The following is a 19076-nucleotide window of genomic DNA, read 5'->3' on the forward strand; positions in this document are numbered from 1 at the left end:
GAAGCATATTTTGACGTAATTAACATATTACAATTAATGATGTATTACAAATTACAAGAAGCCCACAAATGCTTATTTTTTTCTCTCTACAGATAATTTATTTGTCGACGCTACTATCAACATTGTGATACACATCTGAATTTGCGTGTTAATTGAAAAAAAAGACCTCATTCGTTTTAGTGGATTACTTTTTATTTTTCAAATTAATAATATTCTTTTCTGAAGTAGTAGGTAGTACCCACTTAATAAAGCAAGATGCCTTACGCTTCGGGGCAAATAATGACTCCCTCTCGCTGTTTCATATGTTTGATATAAATAAAGAGGATTGGCAACTTATTTTTGGCATTGTGTCTTGCCTTTGCTCCAATTATTGAAGATCAGTTTGCAGGGCAGTGGAAGCGATGAGCAAATATTTTGGATGCTGTAATTCCTCTAAGCAGGTTGTGATGAGCCCTCCTTCATCTCACTCTGCCGTGGACGAGTCATGCTGTTGCAGGCTATTTAAGGCAATGGGTAAGTTTTGTGGATGTTATCCTTCGTCTGCGAAACCTGAATACAAACGCTTATCGGAGGAAATAGTGCGCAGCATTAATGACACCAATCCAACTGAACAAATAGTTCTGCTTAAAAGTTTCATTCAAGACAAGCTACGAGCAATCAAGGTAAGTTCGACCAATTAAGACAATTATTTTTTATCGTGAAAGCATATTAATACGTAGCTTCATTTATGACCTGCGTTTTATTGCTGTAGACCCCATCAGAGGCCTCAATAATGGGCATTCAGCTCGGGACTGTGTCATCTGGCATAGACATTGGTGGTCAGATAGTGGATACAATTTGAAAGCAAGCGGAAAAATTGAAGAAGGAGGTAATGTATAAATGTTAAAATTTCATAGTAAATGAAAAACTGACCCTAATTTCTTCTTGCCAGGAAATAGTGAAGGAAATAGGAAGCATAGCCATTGACACAGTGAATGCGATAGCACAGACACATCGGGTTTTCGTAGGTTTATCCGTGGTGGGATATGCGCTACACACATATATCAGGGTGAAATCCAACGTGTCCGGGTGCATTGAATTACTCGAAAAGCTTGCTGAGCTTGCAAACGATCTGTGTGAGTTCAAGAAAGCGGGGGTTGAAGCAGATCAAAAGCTTTGTAAAGCGGTTCATGTGATAATTGAAAGTGCAGTAAGGAGCCTTGATTATATCAACAATGGAAATGTTTCCAGGTTAGTAAACTGAGCCTTTTAATTTATTTTTAGGATTATATCTATATGTAGCAGTATACTGGGAATTTTATGTTACATACTTTCCTGTTCTTTACCGAACTTGAGAAACAAATCTATTTATAAAACCTGTCATGGACGGTGTGATTTGTGGGTTTGGGCTTTTGGGAATCTGTATCGATGGGGTTATATTGTTTTATTGTCGGTGTGTGAACATTTATATGGGAAGTCAGAAATTTATTAAAATGTATATATATGACATTTTAAGTTAATAATAAGTTGTTACAATTTGTTATAAATAATTATAATATAGTATTTTAAATTATAATAATATATTATTATTTTATTTATATATATTTTTTTAAATTTGATATAATATACATCAAGAGATATCAAATTTCAAAATATCTAATATTAAGATTATACATATAGAGAAACAATTACAAACTATCAATTAGAAATAAATAGTTTTCATTGTAATAAAAGAAAACTAAAACACTGCGTCCAAACATAAATCAGTTCAGCTTCTATTGCATATTTATAGAGTTCAATATTTCACATATATCTGACCAATAGGGGATTGAGATACTCATCTCAATTATTCATCACAACGTCTAAAGCATCATAGCATGCTATTGTGACTCACCCACCACATGGCTGACAATTATATGAGCTTAGAAAATAAATTAAACCACTCTAGGGGCTATTACAGCTTCGATCTACAAAATTAAATTGTATGCATATAATTAAAATGAATGCATATTAAAAAAATAATGAAAAAAATCTGACGATGGAAAGTGAGGCCATTTTGTAAAGATTTTTAATGTTGGATTTTGGTCTTTTTGAGGAATTGTTTGGGTTTTGCACTCTAAATGTCTTTGTTTAAAAATTTGGAGGTTCTCTATATGTTTCCTACAAGAAATTTTTTTAAATTATTTTTAATATAGGAGAATGGGTATATCTTGACATTGGAATCCTTCCATACAGTTTTGAGGCTTATTGCTTGGATTCTTTGAGAAGACAAATGAAAGAATCTGATTTTCTTGTATTTCTAATGTCATGGATGATTATAGGTCTGCGACATGGAAAAATATTAAGTCTTTGTTGTTTCAAAAGTATAGATTTTGTAGCAAGTTCCAACCTTCCCTAGAAAATTCATTTGATGAAAAGAATAGTCAAGCTAAAGAAAATTTAAGGAAAAGTTCCAAAACAACAGATTTAAAGAAAATTTCAAAAACTATTAAATATCAAACATAAAGGAAAAAGTGAAAGACTATCATCCACCTATACAAAAATTGATTGAGGAATCAACAAAATTATTGAGAAAACTCAACATAAGTCTCTCTAATCTATCAAAATTTGTCAAAAAGCTATGAAATTATGGCGTTAATTGACTTTACAAATTAAGCTTCAATGCCACAATTTTTTTTAATTTATTTGGGGTTAGAGTAATATGGGATGTCTCTTGTTTAAATAAAAATCTACATACAAATCACATAGAGTTACATATGGAAAGTTGTAATCCACATATAAATAATATAAAGATACATATAGAAAGTTATTTTCAATACGTAGAGTTTTTAAAACAAAAACTATTTTTTATAAAGTTGCAAATTTGTTTTCTAAATCACGTTCAATCATAAAAATTAATGGGGTGGCCAAGGGTAACCCTAGGTCCACTAGATGTGGGGGAGTGGCTCATGATCACAATGGTAGGCTTGTCTCAGCAGTGTCACTCCCTTGTTGGCAAAATGGTCAATTTTCCCCTTGGGATTCATGACAAGGGACTAATCGCCTCCTGAGTGATCCATATCTCTAAAATTTGTATCGTAGATTGAAAGATCAGTCTTTTGATGCAATGACAAGTTGGGCCAACAAATGGTATCAGAGCATTGGGTCATGGGTTCGAATCCCCTCGGGTAACGTTGAGGGGGAGATTGTTGGCAAAATGATCAGTGCTCCCCTCAGAATTTGTGACAAGGGACTAATTGCCTCCTGTGCGATCCATATCTCTACACTTTGTATCGTGCATTGACAGATCAGTCTTTTGATGCAATGGAAAACTGGGCCAACATCCCTCTAGGAACCTAGACAAACAACTATGTTGAGGCTATGGCCACCTACATTGGGATAAATCTAGAGCTATGAAGGAGAACTATAGAAGAATTTGGTTGGAAAGTGACTCCTTGAACATTGTTAAATGCCTACTTGGGTCACAAATTCCTAGTTGGACAATAAAAACCTTAATCTCTTCATCATTTTAGAATTTCTCATGTCTTCTGGGAAGGAAATAAAGTGGTTGATGGTTTGGTGAATCTTGGAGTCAGATAGACTAGGATTAAGTGTTGGGCGCCCATGATCTAATCCTCACAAAGATTAATAACTTCATCTATGATGATAGACATATAGGTTAATTTTGGGGATGTCCTGGTTTTAATTATGCCGTACTTCTCGCATGAGTGGAAGGAAGAGATGAGGTGTCTGCATCATAACATCATTGGGAAAGGCAAGTTTTGTTCTCTTGCGAATTCTAGAATCTTCATTTATCTTATTCTTTGTTGTATTTTGGGGTTCAGTGGCCTTCTATAGGGTGCTCACAGATTGTTTTGTAGGTCGAATATGAGAGGTGAACACAATAGACTAGAACCCATTTCATATGAGAAATAGAGGAACAAGACTGAGGTGTGGGATGAGGTTTTTGGTAGAGGGTTAACTCCCTACATTTTAAAACTTTACGACCATGACCCTAGGGCTACTAGGACATTCATCAAGAGCTGGAAGAATGGTACCTTATAAGCATTTGGAGGAGAATTTGTGGTTGATTAAACCTTCATTGTGGAGGCTATTCAGATGCTCATGGATGGGAGAAAGTTCTACATGGATATGAAAGCAATGGAGGAAGCCCTTGATATTTTCTTCTAGAAACATGAGAGGGATAAAGTTTTCCATGTAAAGGATGGAGGATAAAACCACAAGGATCCTAAGTCCTTATGGGCAGATATCGTTGAGGTGATTATGAGGTACATCACCTTGTATGGTCATTTTAAGAGTATTTTCACCTATCACTTTACTATTTTGAATCACTTTATGCATGATAGGTTTATATATATTCTATTTAACTTTCTTTCTTCATTGAACAATTGTTTTAAAACCCATTTAAAAAATTGGAAATCCCTTATACTTCATGAAGGGTTAATTATTTTGATAATAGAGAATGTTAAGTCCCTTAAGATTAGGCCTCATCCTCGATTTCTAAAAAGAATAGTATTTATTATGCTTAGAATGTTCATTTGCATTATACTAATGAGTCCATGAAGTCAAAGTTTGCCCCTTCTAATGAAGAGGGTTGTTTTCACCTAGGCACCTATAAAAAACCTAACAAGAACGCTACTCAAGGTAATCGGCAGGAAACTAACAAGGATAATTTAGAAAAGGAGAATTCCAGCTACAGCTCATCTAAGGAGTTCGTCCCCGACTCCTTAAGCCCTAGTTATATTAATAAAGGAAAAAACCGTGTTTCCCTTAACTCCTTAGGATAGAGCAAGAAAAAAGAGAAGAGTCGTATTTCAGGAAGGGAAAGGAAATTCAATTCCCCCCTCCCATGTCCAAACAAGACAAATGGGTTGTCAGAAAGAAGAAACGGGAGAGAAAAGAAGATAAAGTGACCCACCAATGATTGATGGTGAACAATAAGACATGAACATTCAAATTGGAATCCCAATTGATGTTAAAAAGGGATCCCCCATAGATAGGGACAAGGGATCCTTGGTAGTGGGTGCAGGGGATGTGGAAAAACTGGTGAAGGAAGTGGTGAATAGACATAATATCTTTTTTATATGGGTGGTGTCAGAGATTTTAGAGATGAAATATAGAATTAATAATTTGGCACTTGACAAAGCTACTACACCTTAGTAAGACGCTGGCCATAGATGTAAAGGCCATGAAAATTGACCATGAGGAGAAAATCAAGAACCTAGAGACGATGATGGAAAAGATCAATGAAAACTTGAGAGGGGTAATAGTTCTGAGTGGGACAACCATGACAAATAGCACATATGGAGTTAGGAGACTAAATGAAAAAGCTCAACCCCTCAAAGTATTCCCCTCGACCACACATGCCTCCTCCTCCATATCGGTATGTGGTAGAGGAAGGAAGGAAAAGGTGCTTAATCTAGATAATGATACCAAGGCCATTCTGGGATAGTCGACATGCACCCACAACAAGGATAAATGTAAGTTGTTGAAAGCCAACATTATAGAGGACTTCAGTGAAATTAATAAGTTTTATAGACAAAAATGTAAAGTCTCTCCAAACGTTAAACAATCTTGTATAGTTCTCGGATTGGTGGGCCCTATTTATATTATGTTTTTGCTATTGACCCATTGTAGCTTTGTGTTTGGTTCATCTTTGTAACTGTTTATTTTTGTTTGGGTTTTGGGTCATTATAAAACCTATTTTACTCTTATCCAAAATCATAAAAATCAAAAAACTTAAAAGCAAAAGTAATAGTAATTATTATAGATAGACATCAATTTTAATCAAGAAAGTTCTTATTGACAAATATTCTTGAATCCATTATGTGAGTATAAGATGCCTCTCGGCATAATTATACAATATTTATTATAAAAATACAAATTGATTTAGAATATTTTTAATTTTTCATATGAATTTAGAAAGATAATATTTAATATTTTGACATTTTTTAATAATAATTATTAAATATTTATCATTTAATTTAATATGTAATATATATGATTCTATAATGTTTATTATAAATATACATTAATTTAGAAGATTTTTCAAATTAAAATATAATTGATAAACAAGATTATCTTGAATGTTTTTTGGTATTAATTTAGAAACATAGTAGATTCAAAATTTTGTATATATCACTAATTTATTATTAATTCATAATTTTAGATTCTTTTTATATATTTTGTATAAATAATATTTTTCTTAAAATTTCAAATGAAAGACATTGAGATGATGAAACCAACATAAATTTTTCATATGACAAGTAGGGGTGGTCGTAAAATTCTAGGCCTCATTAGAGTAATCTAGAAAGGTATAGGTGTTTATTAGATGCCAATTTGTTATAGAATCTTTATTCAATTTGACTAAATATTCTAAGCCATGTGAATCTTAGATCCACTATTTTAGAAATTTCTTAAATGAGATTTCCTCCATAAATGTAATCCACTCACAAAGCCATATTCAATAGATTTTTTTGATTAATGTTTCTCTATTTGGTATTTAGTACCTTGTAGTTTCCTAATTCATCATAGTTGATCTATGATAGAATTCAAAGTCATAAAAATATATTGTTTAAGTAAAACATGTATAATAAAAGGGATGGTTAAATTTTGGAATTACAATCACTTGGGAAAGAGCATCTCTTTTTCAAATGTAATTTATGTCATACTAAAAATTTATTAATAACGTTAGGTGGATTGTATCTAGTTCAAGAATCGTTTTGATGTTGTGTGTTACGAGTTGATATTTTGTACTGTTGCTTTGATGTGATGTTTTCTATCTTAATTTTGTGAGGAATCAAGGCCCTTTCCCCTACTTATTTTATCAAAAAAATTCTTTGATCTATATGCTTACTTTGCAAAAATTAATAAATAAATTCATTGTAGAAAAGCATTACACTCGAGGAAAATAGCATTTTGTTTTTGGTCATTCAATCAAAATAATATTTTTGTAGGAGAATGTATTACATTTGCAGACCTACAGTTTCTCTAGACCTAGTTCATTTTAACTTTTTAATTTTAATTTCCCAAATTCCTAACTTGAAATCGTAATGAACAAAAAAACATCAAGACTCTTCCTTCACAAGTGTGAAGAAAAAAACAAATTTTGTTGTTATAGATAGGCCCTCCTTCTTATAAAGTATTCTTGTTGTGGTTTATACATTTTATAATATAAATTTCTTGAAAAACATAATGTTTAGTTTACAAATTAGGACATATTTAATATTTCTCTTTATATTTGGTCTTGTAATTTCATAAATATGGCTATTATGATTGAATGAACAATACAAATTACAAAAAAATCACATCTTATTGAAATATACTTAACAAATAAAAATACCATAGGGTCACAAACATTTGATACATGGAGTAGTGTTGATTCTTTCCAAACATCAAAAAAACTATTATACCAATTATATGCCCCAATTTAGACAATTTAAAAAATAAAAAGTGTATTAACTTTTTGTTGTGGTAAAATATATTGATCTTTGCAAACAAGAATCCCTTCCTACAAGGACAAAGACTTGCAACCGTTGAAAAAATGAGATCTATTGGTCCAAATTTTCTACAATAAATTGACTTAATGTTGTGTGAAGTATTTATTTCCAATGACCACATCTTATTTGGAGGATGATCAATATTTCTCTTTTGTGCCTTGGGCCAACTACCATCAATCAACGACATCCTTATTTATGTTTGGAGTCCCTATAGGGGAACACAATGGGATAACTTCACAACATTGTTACATCGACTATAATATTTTGTGAAATTGATGAAGAGCCTTAAAAAGTTGATTTTATATGCAGTTCTCTCAAATCTATCACATGCAAAGCCTAAAATTGTATATTGGTAAGTTCTAATGTCAACATCAGGTTCCTCACTCACCTCAAAAGAACAATATTTTTTTTTCTCATACATCTCTTTGGAACAAATATAATTATCTCACTACATATTAAATGTATTTTGTTATCTTTTGCAATGTTGTTTCATTGTGCACTAACTTAAGGGATCAAAATTCTCAAATCACAATATAAAAGGGCAACAGTTGATTTCAACAATATTGAATAGAAAGTTTTGATATTTGTAGCTATTTCTAGACTTTGTGAACTTGTAGGTATTTGCATACACCTTTCCTTTGCATTCTAAAGATACATTCCTATGTAACAAAGCCCCTATGTTTCTCATAAAAAAAAAGAGGAGTTCTTGATGTTATGTTCTAATAAATCTTCTTATTTGTAGTATAATTGATCTCTTTGGTGGTTGATAAACTAAGACAATAATATAAGTATTTCATCATGTTCTTGTGTCCCCATTTCATCTTTTGATACTTATTTACACCCCCCACAGTAGAAAGAATTTATTTTAGGCATCAATCCAATTTGTGTGAATAACCAACAGACCCCTTGAACGAATAGTCCACATCGACCACTTGGCCATACGACATGGTTTTGACCTAACTCTCAAGTGATACAAAGGTAATTGATTTGAGGGTAAATTAGATTTTTCAAGAGAGGTAAGGTAAACTTCAGCCTACCTAGATTGTGTGTGTCAATTTTCCAAACAATCACATTCAAAATCTTTTAGTTGCAAGAACTCTGCATTTGTTCCCTAATTTATGTTGTCTATTTTTTTTGGACTTAGAGATCATTTACATAATTTTACCTTTTAATTCACTTTTATTATTTGATTTATAAGTATTTGATCTAGAATGACAAACAATTAAGCATCTAATGAAAGCTATATTATTGATTGAATGTTCATTATATCTCTTTTTTTAGTTTTTATAGGTTCAACTACTACAAAAAATAAAACCCTAATGCAATAACTCCTAGGGTAGTTATTCCTAGGATTTTTTTGGTCATTCTTCAGGTGGTCCTTTTTCTTTTTCTTTTCCTTTCTCCTTGTTCCTCTTGCCCTCCCCCACCCCACTCCTCTTTATATTTTGTCTCAAATATGCAACTCAACATCTTTCATATCTTTGGAATTCTTTTCATCCTGATGATGAATCACGGAGTGTGATTCGAAATGTACCACACAAAATCGAATCCAGAAAAATTAACTAGTATACAATATGGATTGTGGAAATCTCATAGCTTTAATACTATATTATTGCTTACTCTAATTTCCTATAATTTGCAAATTTGAATTATACAAAAAAGGGACACAATTTATTTAAATGTTATTCTCTTTATTTGGTTATTTCAGGTAACTATGTTTCTTTCTTCTAATTTTCAAAAAATAGAAATTAATATCTATAATCTTGTGTTCATTTTCTATATTATTATATTTCAAAGGACTAATGAATATGAGTAATATCTTAATGACCTTTTTTTCATTTTCAATTAAATGATACAACTTTTAAATACTTTCTTTCATTAATATATAAATTTGATGTGCCCATTCTTCATTGAAGATGATTCGAATGTAAAAATCTTATTCACTTATAGATATAAAATGTATGTATTAAAAATTGTTACATTTTTTACATTCTTTTTATAATATATAAATTTAATGTGTTCATTGTGTACTTAACATTATTTATTTTCAAAACGTGCACACAAAACATAATTAATATATTACTATCATTTTTGGTAAGTTCACCTCTATTTCACTTATCATAAATTTCCTCCGTGTACCCCTTGTACACCAAAGCGCAATTGCTAGTTGTATTGATATATCAGTTGATAAATACAATTCAGTTTTTATATGCATTATAATATAAAGATTTTCATCGCGATTATTTGCCGAATTTAAACAGATTCAGTTTTCTTGTGTATAATGTTGGTGCTGTTTAAAGCGTATAGTCTATCAGTTATCAACTATTATAGTCAACTATTATTTATTTATTTAATCCCAATCTATCAATTATCCGGAACAAAAACAAAAATCCACAATTTGAAAGTTTATTTTGATAAAAATTTCTTTCCTGAATGCCACTCTCTTGGAATGTTTTTAGCATCTAAGATTTTTGTAGCCGAAATATTCCGATAAAAGAGAAAGACGCCCATGTTTAATTGTTGGAACATTCCGTAGGTATTTGTTGGTTGGTACAGTGGAAGAATCTCTTAAGAAGGTGACTGAAAACATACAAGAAATGAGGAATGATCTCATATTGAAAGGTCTAATCCAGCTAAGAAGGCAAGTCACTATGTTCTTACCGTCGCAGCCGAAGCCTCCTGATTTCAAACCAGGTGATGCCTTTGTTTATCGCTTTAAACATTTGTTTTGTTTGTAAACTGAATGCTTTGTAACATGTTTTCTCATATCGTTCTCTTTTGTAAAAACATCAACAGTTGGCATTGATAAGCAAGTACAGGATGTGAAGATGTTGTTAGACATGGAAGGCATTGAGCCAGCTGTAGCAGTTATTGTGTGTGGGTTCGGGGGTGTTGGTAAGACTACCTTGGCTTCTCAAATCATTTACGAACTGAACTTGCCTTCAACAGTCTTCAAATATTGTAAAGTGATCATTGATGAGACGCAAGAAAAGACATCTCATATAATAAAACTCCAAGCACAAATCATTAATGACCTTGGAGATGAAAAGGTCAAGTTACGAGATCAAGAGGAAGGGAAAACAAAAATCAAGGAGATATTAGGAAAACAATGTTGCTTCCTTTTTATTGACAATGTGGTCGAAGGCGACTATATTGAACAGCTTTTACCAAAAAATATGGCCGATGAAAAGGAGCATTCGCAGAAGCTTAGGATGGTTATAACATCCCGGGCAGGTAATCTGCGAGCACGGCTTAGAATAAAAAAGTGTAAAGAGTACAGTTTAGATCGACTCTCTGATGAGGCAGCCATTGAAATCCTCCAACAACTTATTCTAGAAGATGGAGAAGAACCCTCCAAGGACTTCGATGAAGAGGGTTTGATGAATGATGTGGCCGTGGCATGCAAAGGAACCCCCCTACTCCTGTCTGTTTATGAAAATCATATAAGAGTTGGTAGAGAGAAGCAAAAGTACGAGGATGCTCGTGATGCTCTTATGAAAGGTGATCTCAATAGTCTTGTAGAACAGCAGCTGGAACAAAAGCTTTTGTTTGTTTATCACAAGTTGAAAGATTTTGATGAAGATGCTCAAGAAGCGTTCCTTGATATTTGCTCTTATTTCCACGATTGGGCGTGGCAAGCGGTCAGTGATATTGTGGGCAAAACTAAACTTGAAACTCTAAGTAATAGAATGTTAATTAATAGAAGGGAGTCAAATACAGTAATTGTTCATGACATCCTTCTGTTGATGGGACGGAAAGAAGCCAAGAACACAAGGTTCTTAAATTCTGAGGATTCTTTCAGAGCCTTGAAAGATCCATCAAAGGTCCAAAGTGTAAAAGTCATTTCCCTATTTGACAACACACCATTAATAAGACTTAAATCTAGTGAGTTAAATGCCGTCCACAGTTCCTTGAGGGTTCTAATGGTCGGAAACTGGGTACAATTTGATGGAACTCCTTGTGATAAAGAATTTGAGAATCTGAGATATCTCCATGTGGGAGATATAGATGCCTTCCCATTTCAAGATGCTTCTAATCTGAAAAGTCTCAGATTTTTCAGTAGTCAATTAAAACCAGGAATCTACTTAAGTCAAGTATGCAAGCCATTCTTTCCGGTGTCTTTTTTCTCTTCATTTCAAAAAAATTGTTTCAAACGAAGCATAATCTTCTGAATGTCTCCTCGCAGCTTCCTAGAACTCTCAAATGCATCGCTCATGATCCAAGACAACTGGAAGGTCTAGATGCTGTTTCAAGGCTTCCGGAAGGATTGAAATTTCCAGCTTCTCTTCGATTTCTGAGATTGAGTAACATTGAACTGGAACAAGAAACCTTGAGTCACCTAGACGCTCTTGAATATCTAGTTTTAGATAATTGTGACTTGAAGAAGCTTCCAGAAGGGTTAAATCTTCCGGAGTCTCTTTCAAGGCTGACACTGAACAACTGCAAGCAACTACCAAAAACATTGGGCCGCCTCAATAGACTTCAATCGCTATATTGAAGGAAACAGGGGAGGAAATAGACACAGAGCAGAACACAAGAACACAAAAACAGAGTAAGGAGAAAGGAGAAAACAGAGAGGCAGACAAGGAAGACAAAATTTTATCTATCAAACCATATTTTCATTCTTCCTTTCATACTCAAAATGATTACAAAATGCCTCTTTTAATGGAGGTCTTAGATGTTTCTAGAATGGGCAGAGGTAGTTGGAAACTTCCAGAATTTTGCATATAAAATAATATTTTAACACTATAGAAGGTACAGTGGACAGGTGTAAGTCCTGCTAATTCTGTAAACATTTGTGCATACGGAGCATGTGGATGGGGTAGGTGAGATTAGACTCCAACATATATTTGACCAAATGTGATTTGAAAATTATGCCTCAGGGATACGAAACATTTAATAAACTGGAGAAGCTAAGCTTGGAGGGCTGCACAGATCTGACCTCCCTACCTTCAAAAATCGGTTTCATTTCTTCATTGAAGTTTCTGAATCTAAATAGATGTACGCATCTGCAAGATATTCCTGCTGAGTTTGGAAGGTTGAGTTCACTGAATTTTCTGCTGATGGATGGATGTGAGAATTTAACAGCACTGCCTGAAAGCATGGACAGCTTGTCTTCTCTGCAAGTGCTAGATTTAAAGGGTTGCATCAAGCTGCAGCGATTGCCAGAAAGATTTGGAAGGCTTCCTCTACAGTCGCTTATTCTTCAATCCCTCCAAAGTTTAGAGGAACTTCCACAAAGTATAGGAGACTTATCATATCTGAGGAGCCTTGAAATAATATCCTGCAACTCATTAACCAGTCTCCCCGACAGCATTGTGCAGCTGAAAATGTTAGAGATTTTCTTCATAAAGAACTGCATTAAACTTGGTGCTCTGCCAAGAAACTTTGGAGAGTTAACTTCCTTACAGTCGATAATTGTGATCTATTTCCCTAGTCTGAAGGAATTGCCTCCTGGAATTAATGCACTTATGGCCTTGAAAGACTTTTATTTGCAAAGATGCATCAGCCTGGCGAGTTTTCCTGAGTGCATCGAAGGGCTAGCATGTTTGGAACGATTGACATTGAAGGGGCACTTGTGATCGACTCTTCCGAAAAAATTTGGAAAGCTTGTAAAGTTAAAGGAGTTACGCATAAGCAGCTCTTCTAAATTGCAAAAGTTCCCTGACGATGTCGAAAATATGGTTTCTTTGGAGAGTGTGGAACTCGTACGTTGCGAAATGATGGAATGGGCAGCCCTAGAGAGAATAGTGAAATTACAGCAGTGCTATTTTGTTGACATCAGTGGAAGCCCAAAATTAGTTGAGCGCTGGAAACAAATGCAGCAGGAAGAAGGAACCCATCCTTTCCAGGTCGTTACTTCGACTGAACTGGTATGCTATTTTCAGTCTGTCGTTTTATATTTTTAGAAGACGTGGTTAGAATTTAGATCCTGATACTATTGAGTTCTCTTTTTTTCGGACAGGATGAGTATGAGTGGCACAGAGCAGCAACAGTGGGTTTGTTCCGTGGGCAGTGCATACACCTGGACGGTACTACAGATAAATTGATAAACCATCCTTCAATGTTTGTAGCGGAAAATACCACCGTAGCTGTGATCAATCAGTCTCTAAATTTAGAAAAACTTGTGGAGAAGGTCAGGGCAAATTCTCAGTTAAGAGTTATTTACCTGAGCAATGCTGAATCGGATGGTCAAAGAACAACAGATACAGAGGAAGAAAACATCGTAACGGAGATTCTCAAGAAGCTGCCAACAGGATCGTGTGTGATTCCTTCCTCTGAGACTAGACGGCTTTCGCTTATTCGACATCTCTTGTTTAGTTTCCCAAGTGAAGAGGTTCGTTTCACTGCAGATTTGATGTTAGGTAATCAAGGCCCAAGGGAAGCGGTTTGTTTCATTGCAGATGTGATGCTGGATAATCAAGGCCGTCAATTCCTTGTGGGCAAGAAGTGGATTTCGAAAGGTGAAATATCAGGCCGACAACAGTATTTGGTAAGTACTGAAGAAACTAAAGTAGTGGATGATCTAACAAGATATATTTCTTTTCCATGCCAGCTAGACTGTACATGGAAAAAAATTTCGCAAGCATTGAAGACATGTAACAGTAAAAATAGTATTGAACATGACTTGGACAGCAAAAACGGCCAGGCACGCAATAACTCTAAATCGATACTATATGCAGTTGCCTCATTCAAGTGATGTCATAGGGTTTTTTAAATAGTATTGAACATGACTTGGACAGCAAAAACGGCCAGGCACGCAATAACTCTAAATCGATACTATATGCAGTTGCCTCATTCAAGTGATGTCATAGAGTTAAATTTACATTAACTGTGATTTTTTTAAACATTTCTATCACGTGTTACAGGTACAAGGGGAGAAATTGGAAGGCAAAATACTTGCTCTCATTATGTTCGACTTCAAGAGCTGTGAGTGCATGATTTTACAAGAAATATATAGATATATTCAAGGCATCCATGTTGATTTTGAAGCGGTTTGGATTCCTTTATTATCAAATGATACAGCTTATGGATATGGGACTTATATGAGGCTTGTTCAAAATATGCCTTGGTTGAGTCTTCCTAAACCTAAACCTAAATTTGTCAACATGATTGAAAACTCAAGAGTTACTTTATTTGATAAAGAAGGGAGAATTTTCAATCATAATGCATTAGAAACAATAATAGCATGGGGTGCAAGTGCCTATCCATTCTCATATACAAAAATAAGTGAATCCATATCCAATATGCACACCAAATGCAGCTTGGAATTCCTCTTACATGGAATGAACTTTAAAGATTCTACAAGCATTAAGGTGAGTTCTCTTGAATCTGAAATTATTAAGCTTTTAATCAAACTCGACACTAATGTTGATTTTGTTTCATACCATTTTGTCATGACTACAGGTAAAAGAGTCAATCAATAGTAAGTTGACATTTTTATATGCTGAACCTCCAAATGAAAAGCTTGAGATGAATTGTCAACTCAAAAAGTTAACAACACTCTACAGAGAAATTGAAGTTTTATATGTTGGAAACTTCTTCAACATGAAATAAAAGGATCAAGATGCTGCCATAAAAAAATATATAAATGCAACACAACAAATGAATTGGAATGCACTCTCATTTTGGGACATGGTAAAGTTCTGGTATCGTTGCACTTATTTCTCACATAATAAGCAACTCAATTCGAACATGCCATTGCAAAAGCTTGTAGAATATTTGTGTGCAGGAGAAGGATGGTTAGTATTGTTTGATACTGACGGAATAGTCACCTTGAGTGGGATCAATGTGGTGGAATATATGATTTCTGAATCAAATGGTAAAAGGACACCCAAGGTAGACATAATGATGGAAGATTTGATAAAAAGCTTAAGGTATGGTAAATGTCATCAAACAGCCAAGACATTTTTCAAGGATGAAATATCAAATCATCCACAACATCCCCAACATCATTTGGTTCTGCGAAAGAGAAAGCATTCCTTTTTTTGTGATGTGTGCTACATGAGAAACTTTTCTTCACCAGTCAAAAAGAGGACATACAAATGTGTAGATTGTGACTGGAAGTTATGTGTAGATTGCTGGGAAGTATTTGCTAAGGAACAAATATAATAAGATAGCTAAATTTTAGGTTAGAACAACCATGTTTGTGTCTCATCCTATGAAAACTCAATCTTGAATTATTCACACAGTCCCATTGTAATTTGGACTGAGTTGAATTATTATATTTTGATTTTTATATGTGTAAGGGTAAGGAGAATATTCAAAACCCATTCCTTTATAGCCTTACCTTCATATCATAATTTAACTATAATAATAGTTAATTATGAAATATCATATTTCTCGTGATTTTTTGTGAGATACATTATTCTAATCCTAATGCGAATGTGTACGGTGAGATGGATCTCCACAACCTATCATTAACATCACATGCCCAATATTGATTATGTAATTGTTCTAAATAAAATGTGACTGATTAGATCCTCTAGAGATAAATAGTTGAATATTATATTTTGTTGAATACTGTGTAGTTGTATTTCATTCTTTTCGATAGAAATATATGCCCTATGTCAGCATAAGCCATCATGTGGTTTATAAGAAATATATTCCCTAGAGTCCAAGGATGAGTATTAAGATCTTAAGTTAATTAATTATTGAAATCTTATGATGAATGTAAACCTTGATTTATCATAAGCATACTCAAAATGAACCAATTTTTTTAAATGCTCACATATTGGTGAAATTTATGGTGTGCATTAGATAAGGTTTTGTGAATGAAATGTATGCATGCATTATAATGATATGAATATGAGTATTGTGTGACTTGATCAATTGAAAGGATCTTTGTGTTGACCATTGTTGATTGTTGATAAAGGGAGGTGAATCACATTAATTATAACTTAATCATCCATTAATCAATTAACAACTAAATTAGATTGGTTGAAAGAAATAATTGAAACAAAGCATGCATCACATAACAACACCAATATTTTTATGTGGGAAATCCAAGGGAAAAACCATAGTGAGAGTAACTCACACAATATGAAACAAATAATACAATGTTTGTTTTATGGCCCACTGCCAAAAAAAGCTAACTGCTCCTAAAAAGAATTGAAGTATGAGATTCACTACCTCAAGGAAAGAAAAAAAAAAAGGCTTGCTGAGAGGACACACTATCTCTAAGCAAGATATTTGAAGATTACAAGGAAAAACATAACATGAATTGTTGTAGTAGAAGCATCTAACATATGTTGATGTTGTTATCCTCTTTATAGCACAATTACTTTATCATACTACCTTCACATACTTCATACTCAATGGTACATCACCAAACCATTCCACACATCCCATATATCAACAACATCACATTCAAAAATGATTTATTCTTCCTTATATATCCTCCACAATACACCCAAACATTGATTGCATTAGCTCTAGTAAGACCCAACAAATGAAATATGTAACTCAATATAGGTCAGCTTCAAACACATGTAACATCAATAAAATTAGGTTGTGGATCATCCCATGACATAGCTAAACCTCAAGAATATATCAACACATCCTTTAAAGCCAATAAGATAGATCAGAATCAATTGGAAGTAGAGGAACTCAATTTGTCAGCCCAATTATCAATAACACTATCAAAATCGTTAACTGTTTGTCTTTATACTACCTAGGAGAAGCCAAAATCATCATTCAAACCAATATAAAAGCAATGTAAATATGTCGAAAATGAAGTTCATCCCTCTCCCAATTATTTGGAAGTAATCGAGCGTTCGTTGGTACAGAAGAGAGAAAGCGCGCCTGGGACAGGGATATATGGATGGAAGAAGGAAGTAGGTACGAGATGAAACTCGATCATTTACAGTTTGTAAAGCATCACCAGTGGCATAACTATAACATAACTAGCTGGTTTCAGATTCTTTTAAGATGGTGGCGACCCCGTTAGTTACGACTTCATCTACCCCACTGTATACAACCTTTCTACAATTATCTTCTAAAGAAATAAATGAAGTGTTGGCACAAAGGAATGAACCCACTGAACTAGTTGAAATTGGGCAAACTAGATTGACTGTGACACTTCAACATATTAGATATTGCACTGTGAAACACCATTTCACTTGAAACTCATATCACTGAATCCTTATACCTTCCTGAACATGTTCCCAAAACTACAAAGACATACTGATCATTGCAAAGGAATGCAGAGCATTCTAATGAATAAATCGAGACACATTTCATAATTAAATTACAATTGGAGAATAGACATATATAACTCTTATTGCACACATGGATATGACTTGAAATCTGGGAAGTATGCACCTTACACACTATATAGCTTCATTCATATGCCACACAACTGGAACATACATTATGGTAGAGTACAAAACACAATACCAACTAGCAAACTAAGAAAAATATACTATTCAACTCTGAAAAATTTGCGCAATCTCAAATATCCACCATCTCCTTGAGCATGTAATCATCAACTAATGTATTTGCATTCCATAACCAAAGCATAAAGCATATGTAACAATGTGTTTCCATATACTTACAATGCATCTGGATAGATATTCTACCATGAGGATATTCGATGAATTTTCGTACTATCTCTCTTCCAACTATCTCTTTCAAATTTTAAACCATTCTTCTCAAATGTCTCATCACATATCATTTTGTTGCATGTCAAACTACACCAATTACCTCAAGTTGCCATCAATAGAAATTGAATTGACATCAATGACAACATCAAGCTACACACATTGCTAATAATGCCATTTATGATAACATACATATTTATCTATAAATGTCAAAACAAAGGTACTTGGTTGATGGAACTCCCTCGTACGACTTAAACTTCATTCTGATGTCCCATAACTCTATAGCAGAAGTAATGAGGTAATGATAGTGATTCCTTTTTACTTTTATGAACTGCTTTACGATAATGAAGCAAAAGACCACCATAACGATGATTGTGATGGCTCTCTGTTACTATCATATGAACATTCTTTGCCTTTTCTCCTGCTTGGGTAGTCTGTGACTCATGCACAATGAAATCATAAAAATATCCCAAAATGTGGTTGTATTCCTTCAGATTTATATACTTTAACTAGAGGGCTGCTCTCAATTTTTCCTCACACTCTTTGTGCTCTTTAGGTTGCTCTCCTATTTTTGGCTGCAGAGAATATGAGAAAAGGTGAGCCATGGCAATTATACCATCACATATCATTCTAAGTAGCTCTGTCTGAGTCACCTTTTCTTCTGCTAACTTGTCCTCCATTTCCAACAGTCTTAGGAGGAGGACTATGGGGACCTGAATCTCAAGCAATTGAAGATCATTTAGGATATCGAATTAAATAGACCGGAACCTGGATCCAGGTTCCATCATGAATCACCATGGAGGTTCCACTGTGATTCATCGCTGAGAAACCCGGGAGTCTCAAGAATGAAACATCCATCTAGAGTGAAGAGCCAAGCAAGGACTTCTTCCTCGCATTCTGTTTCTCCTTCATAGCTTGCTGTAATAAGTAATTATTGCACTTTTTGGATTAGAAAGCGTGTGCATTGTTGAGCTTCTAGGAGCCTTTTCACAGATCT

General features: G+C 34.0%; 2 protein-coding genes across 2 annotated transcripts; both read left to right on the top strand.

Moving 5' to 3' along the window:
* The first annotated feature begins 382 nt into the window (after nucleotides 1–382).
* LOC131039295 (disease resistance protein RPV1-like) lies at nucleotides 383–11976 on the top strand. The gene is made up of 5 exons (XM_057972005.2): nucleotides 383–662; nucleotides 752–1230; nucleotides 10015–10172; nucleotides 10275–11572; nucleotides 11665–11976. The coding sequence occupies exons 3-5, from the start codon at nucleotides 10076–10078 to the stop codon at nucleotides 11974–11976; spliced, it is 1707 nt and encodes a 568-aa protein (XP_057827988.2). The 5' UTR covers nucleotides 383–662; nucleotides 752–1230; nucleotides 10015–10075.
* Nucleotides 11977–12352: 376 nt separating this feature from the next.
* Nucleotides 12353–13060, top strand: LOC131039239 (disease resistance protein TAO1-like). The gene has a single exon (XM_057971945.2). The coding sequence runs from the start codon at nucleotides 12353–12355 to the stop codon at nucleotides 13058–13060; it is 708 nt and encodes a 235-aa protein (XP_057827928.2).
* Nucleotides 13061–19076: the final 6016 nt, after the last annotated feature.

This window comes from Cryptomeria japonica, chromosome 10 (assembly GCF_030272615.1).
Source record: "Cryptomeria japonica chromosome 10, Sugi_1.0, whole genome shotgun sequence".
NCBI lineage: Eukaryota > Viridiplantae > Streptophyta > Pinopsida > Cupressales > Cupressaceae > Cryptomeria > Cryptomeria japonica.

What these genes read in the sequence shown, in the direction of transcription:
- LOC131039295 (XM_057972005.2), top strand. Translation starts at nt 10,076, where the DNA reads ATGAGGAATGATCTCATATTGAAAGGTCTAATCCAGCTAAGAAGGCAA. An exon ending in GCCTCCTGATTTCAAACCAG is followed by an intron (nt 10,173 to 10,274) that starts GTGATGCCTTTG and finishes AAACATCAACAG; the next exon opens with TTGGCATTGATAAGCAAGTA. An exon ending in CAGGAATCTACTTAAGTCAA is followed by an intron (nt 11,573 to 11,664) that starts GTATGCAAGCCA and finishes GTCTCCTCGCAG; the next exon opens with CTTCCTAGAACTCTCAAATG.
- LOC131039239 (XM_057971945.2), top strand. Translation starts at nt 12,353, where the DNA reads ATGCCTCAGGGATACGAAACATTTAATAAACTGGAGAAGCTAAGCTTG.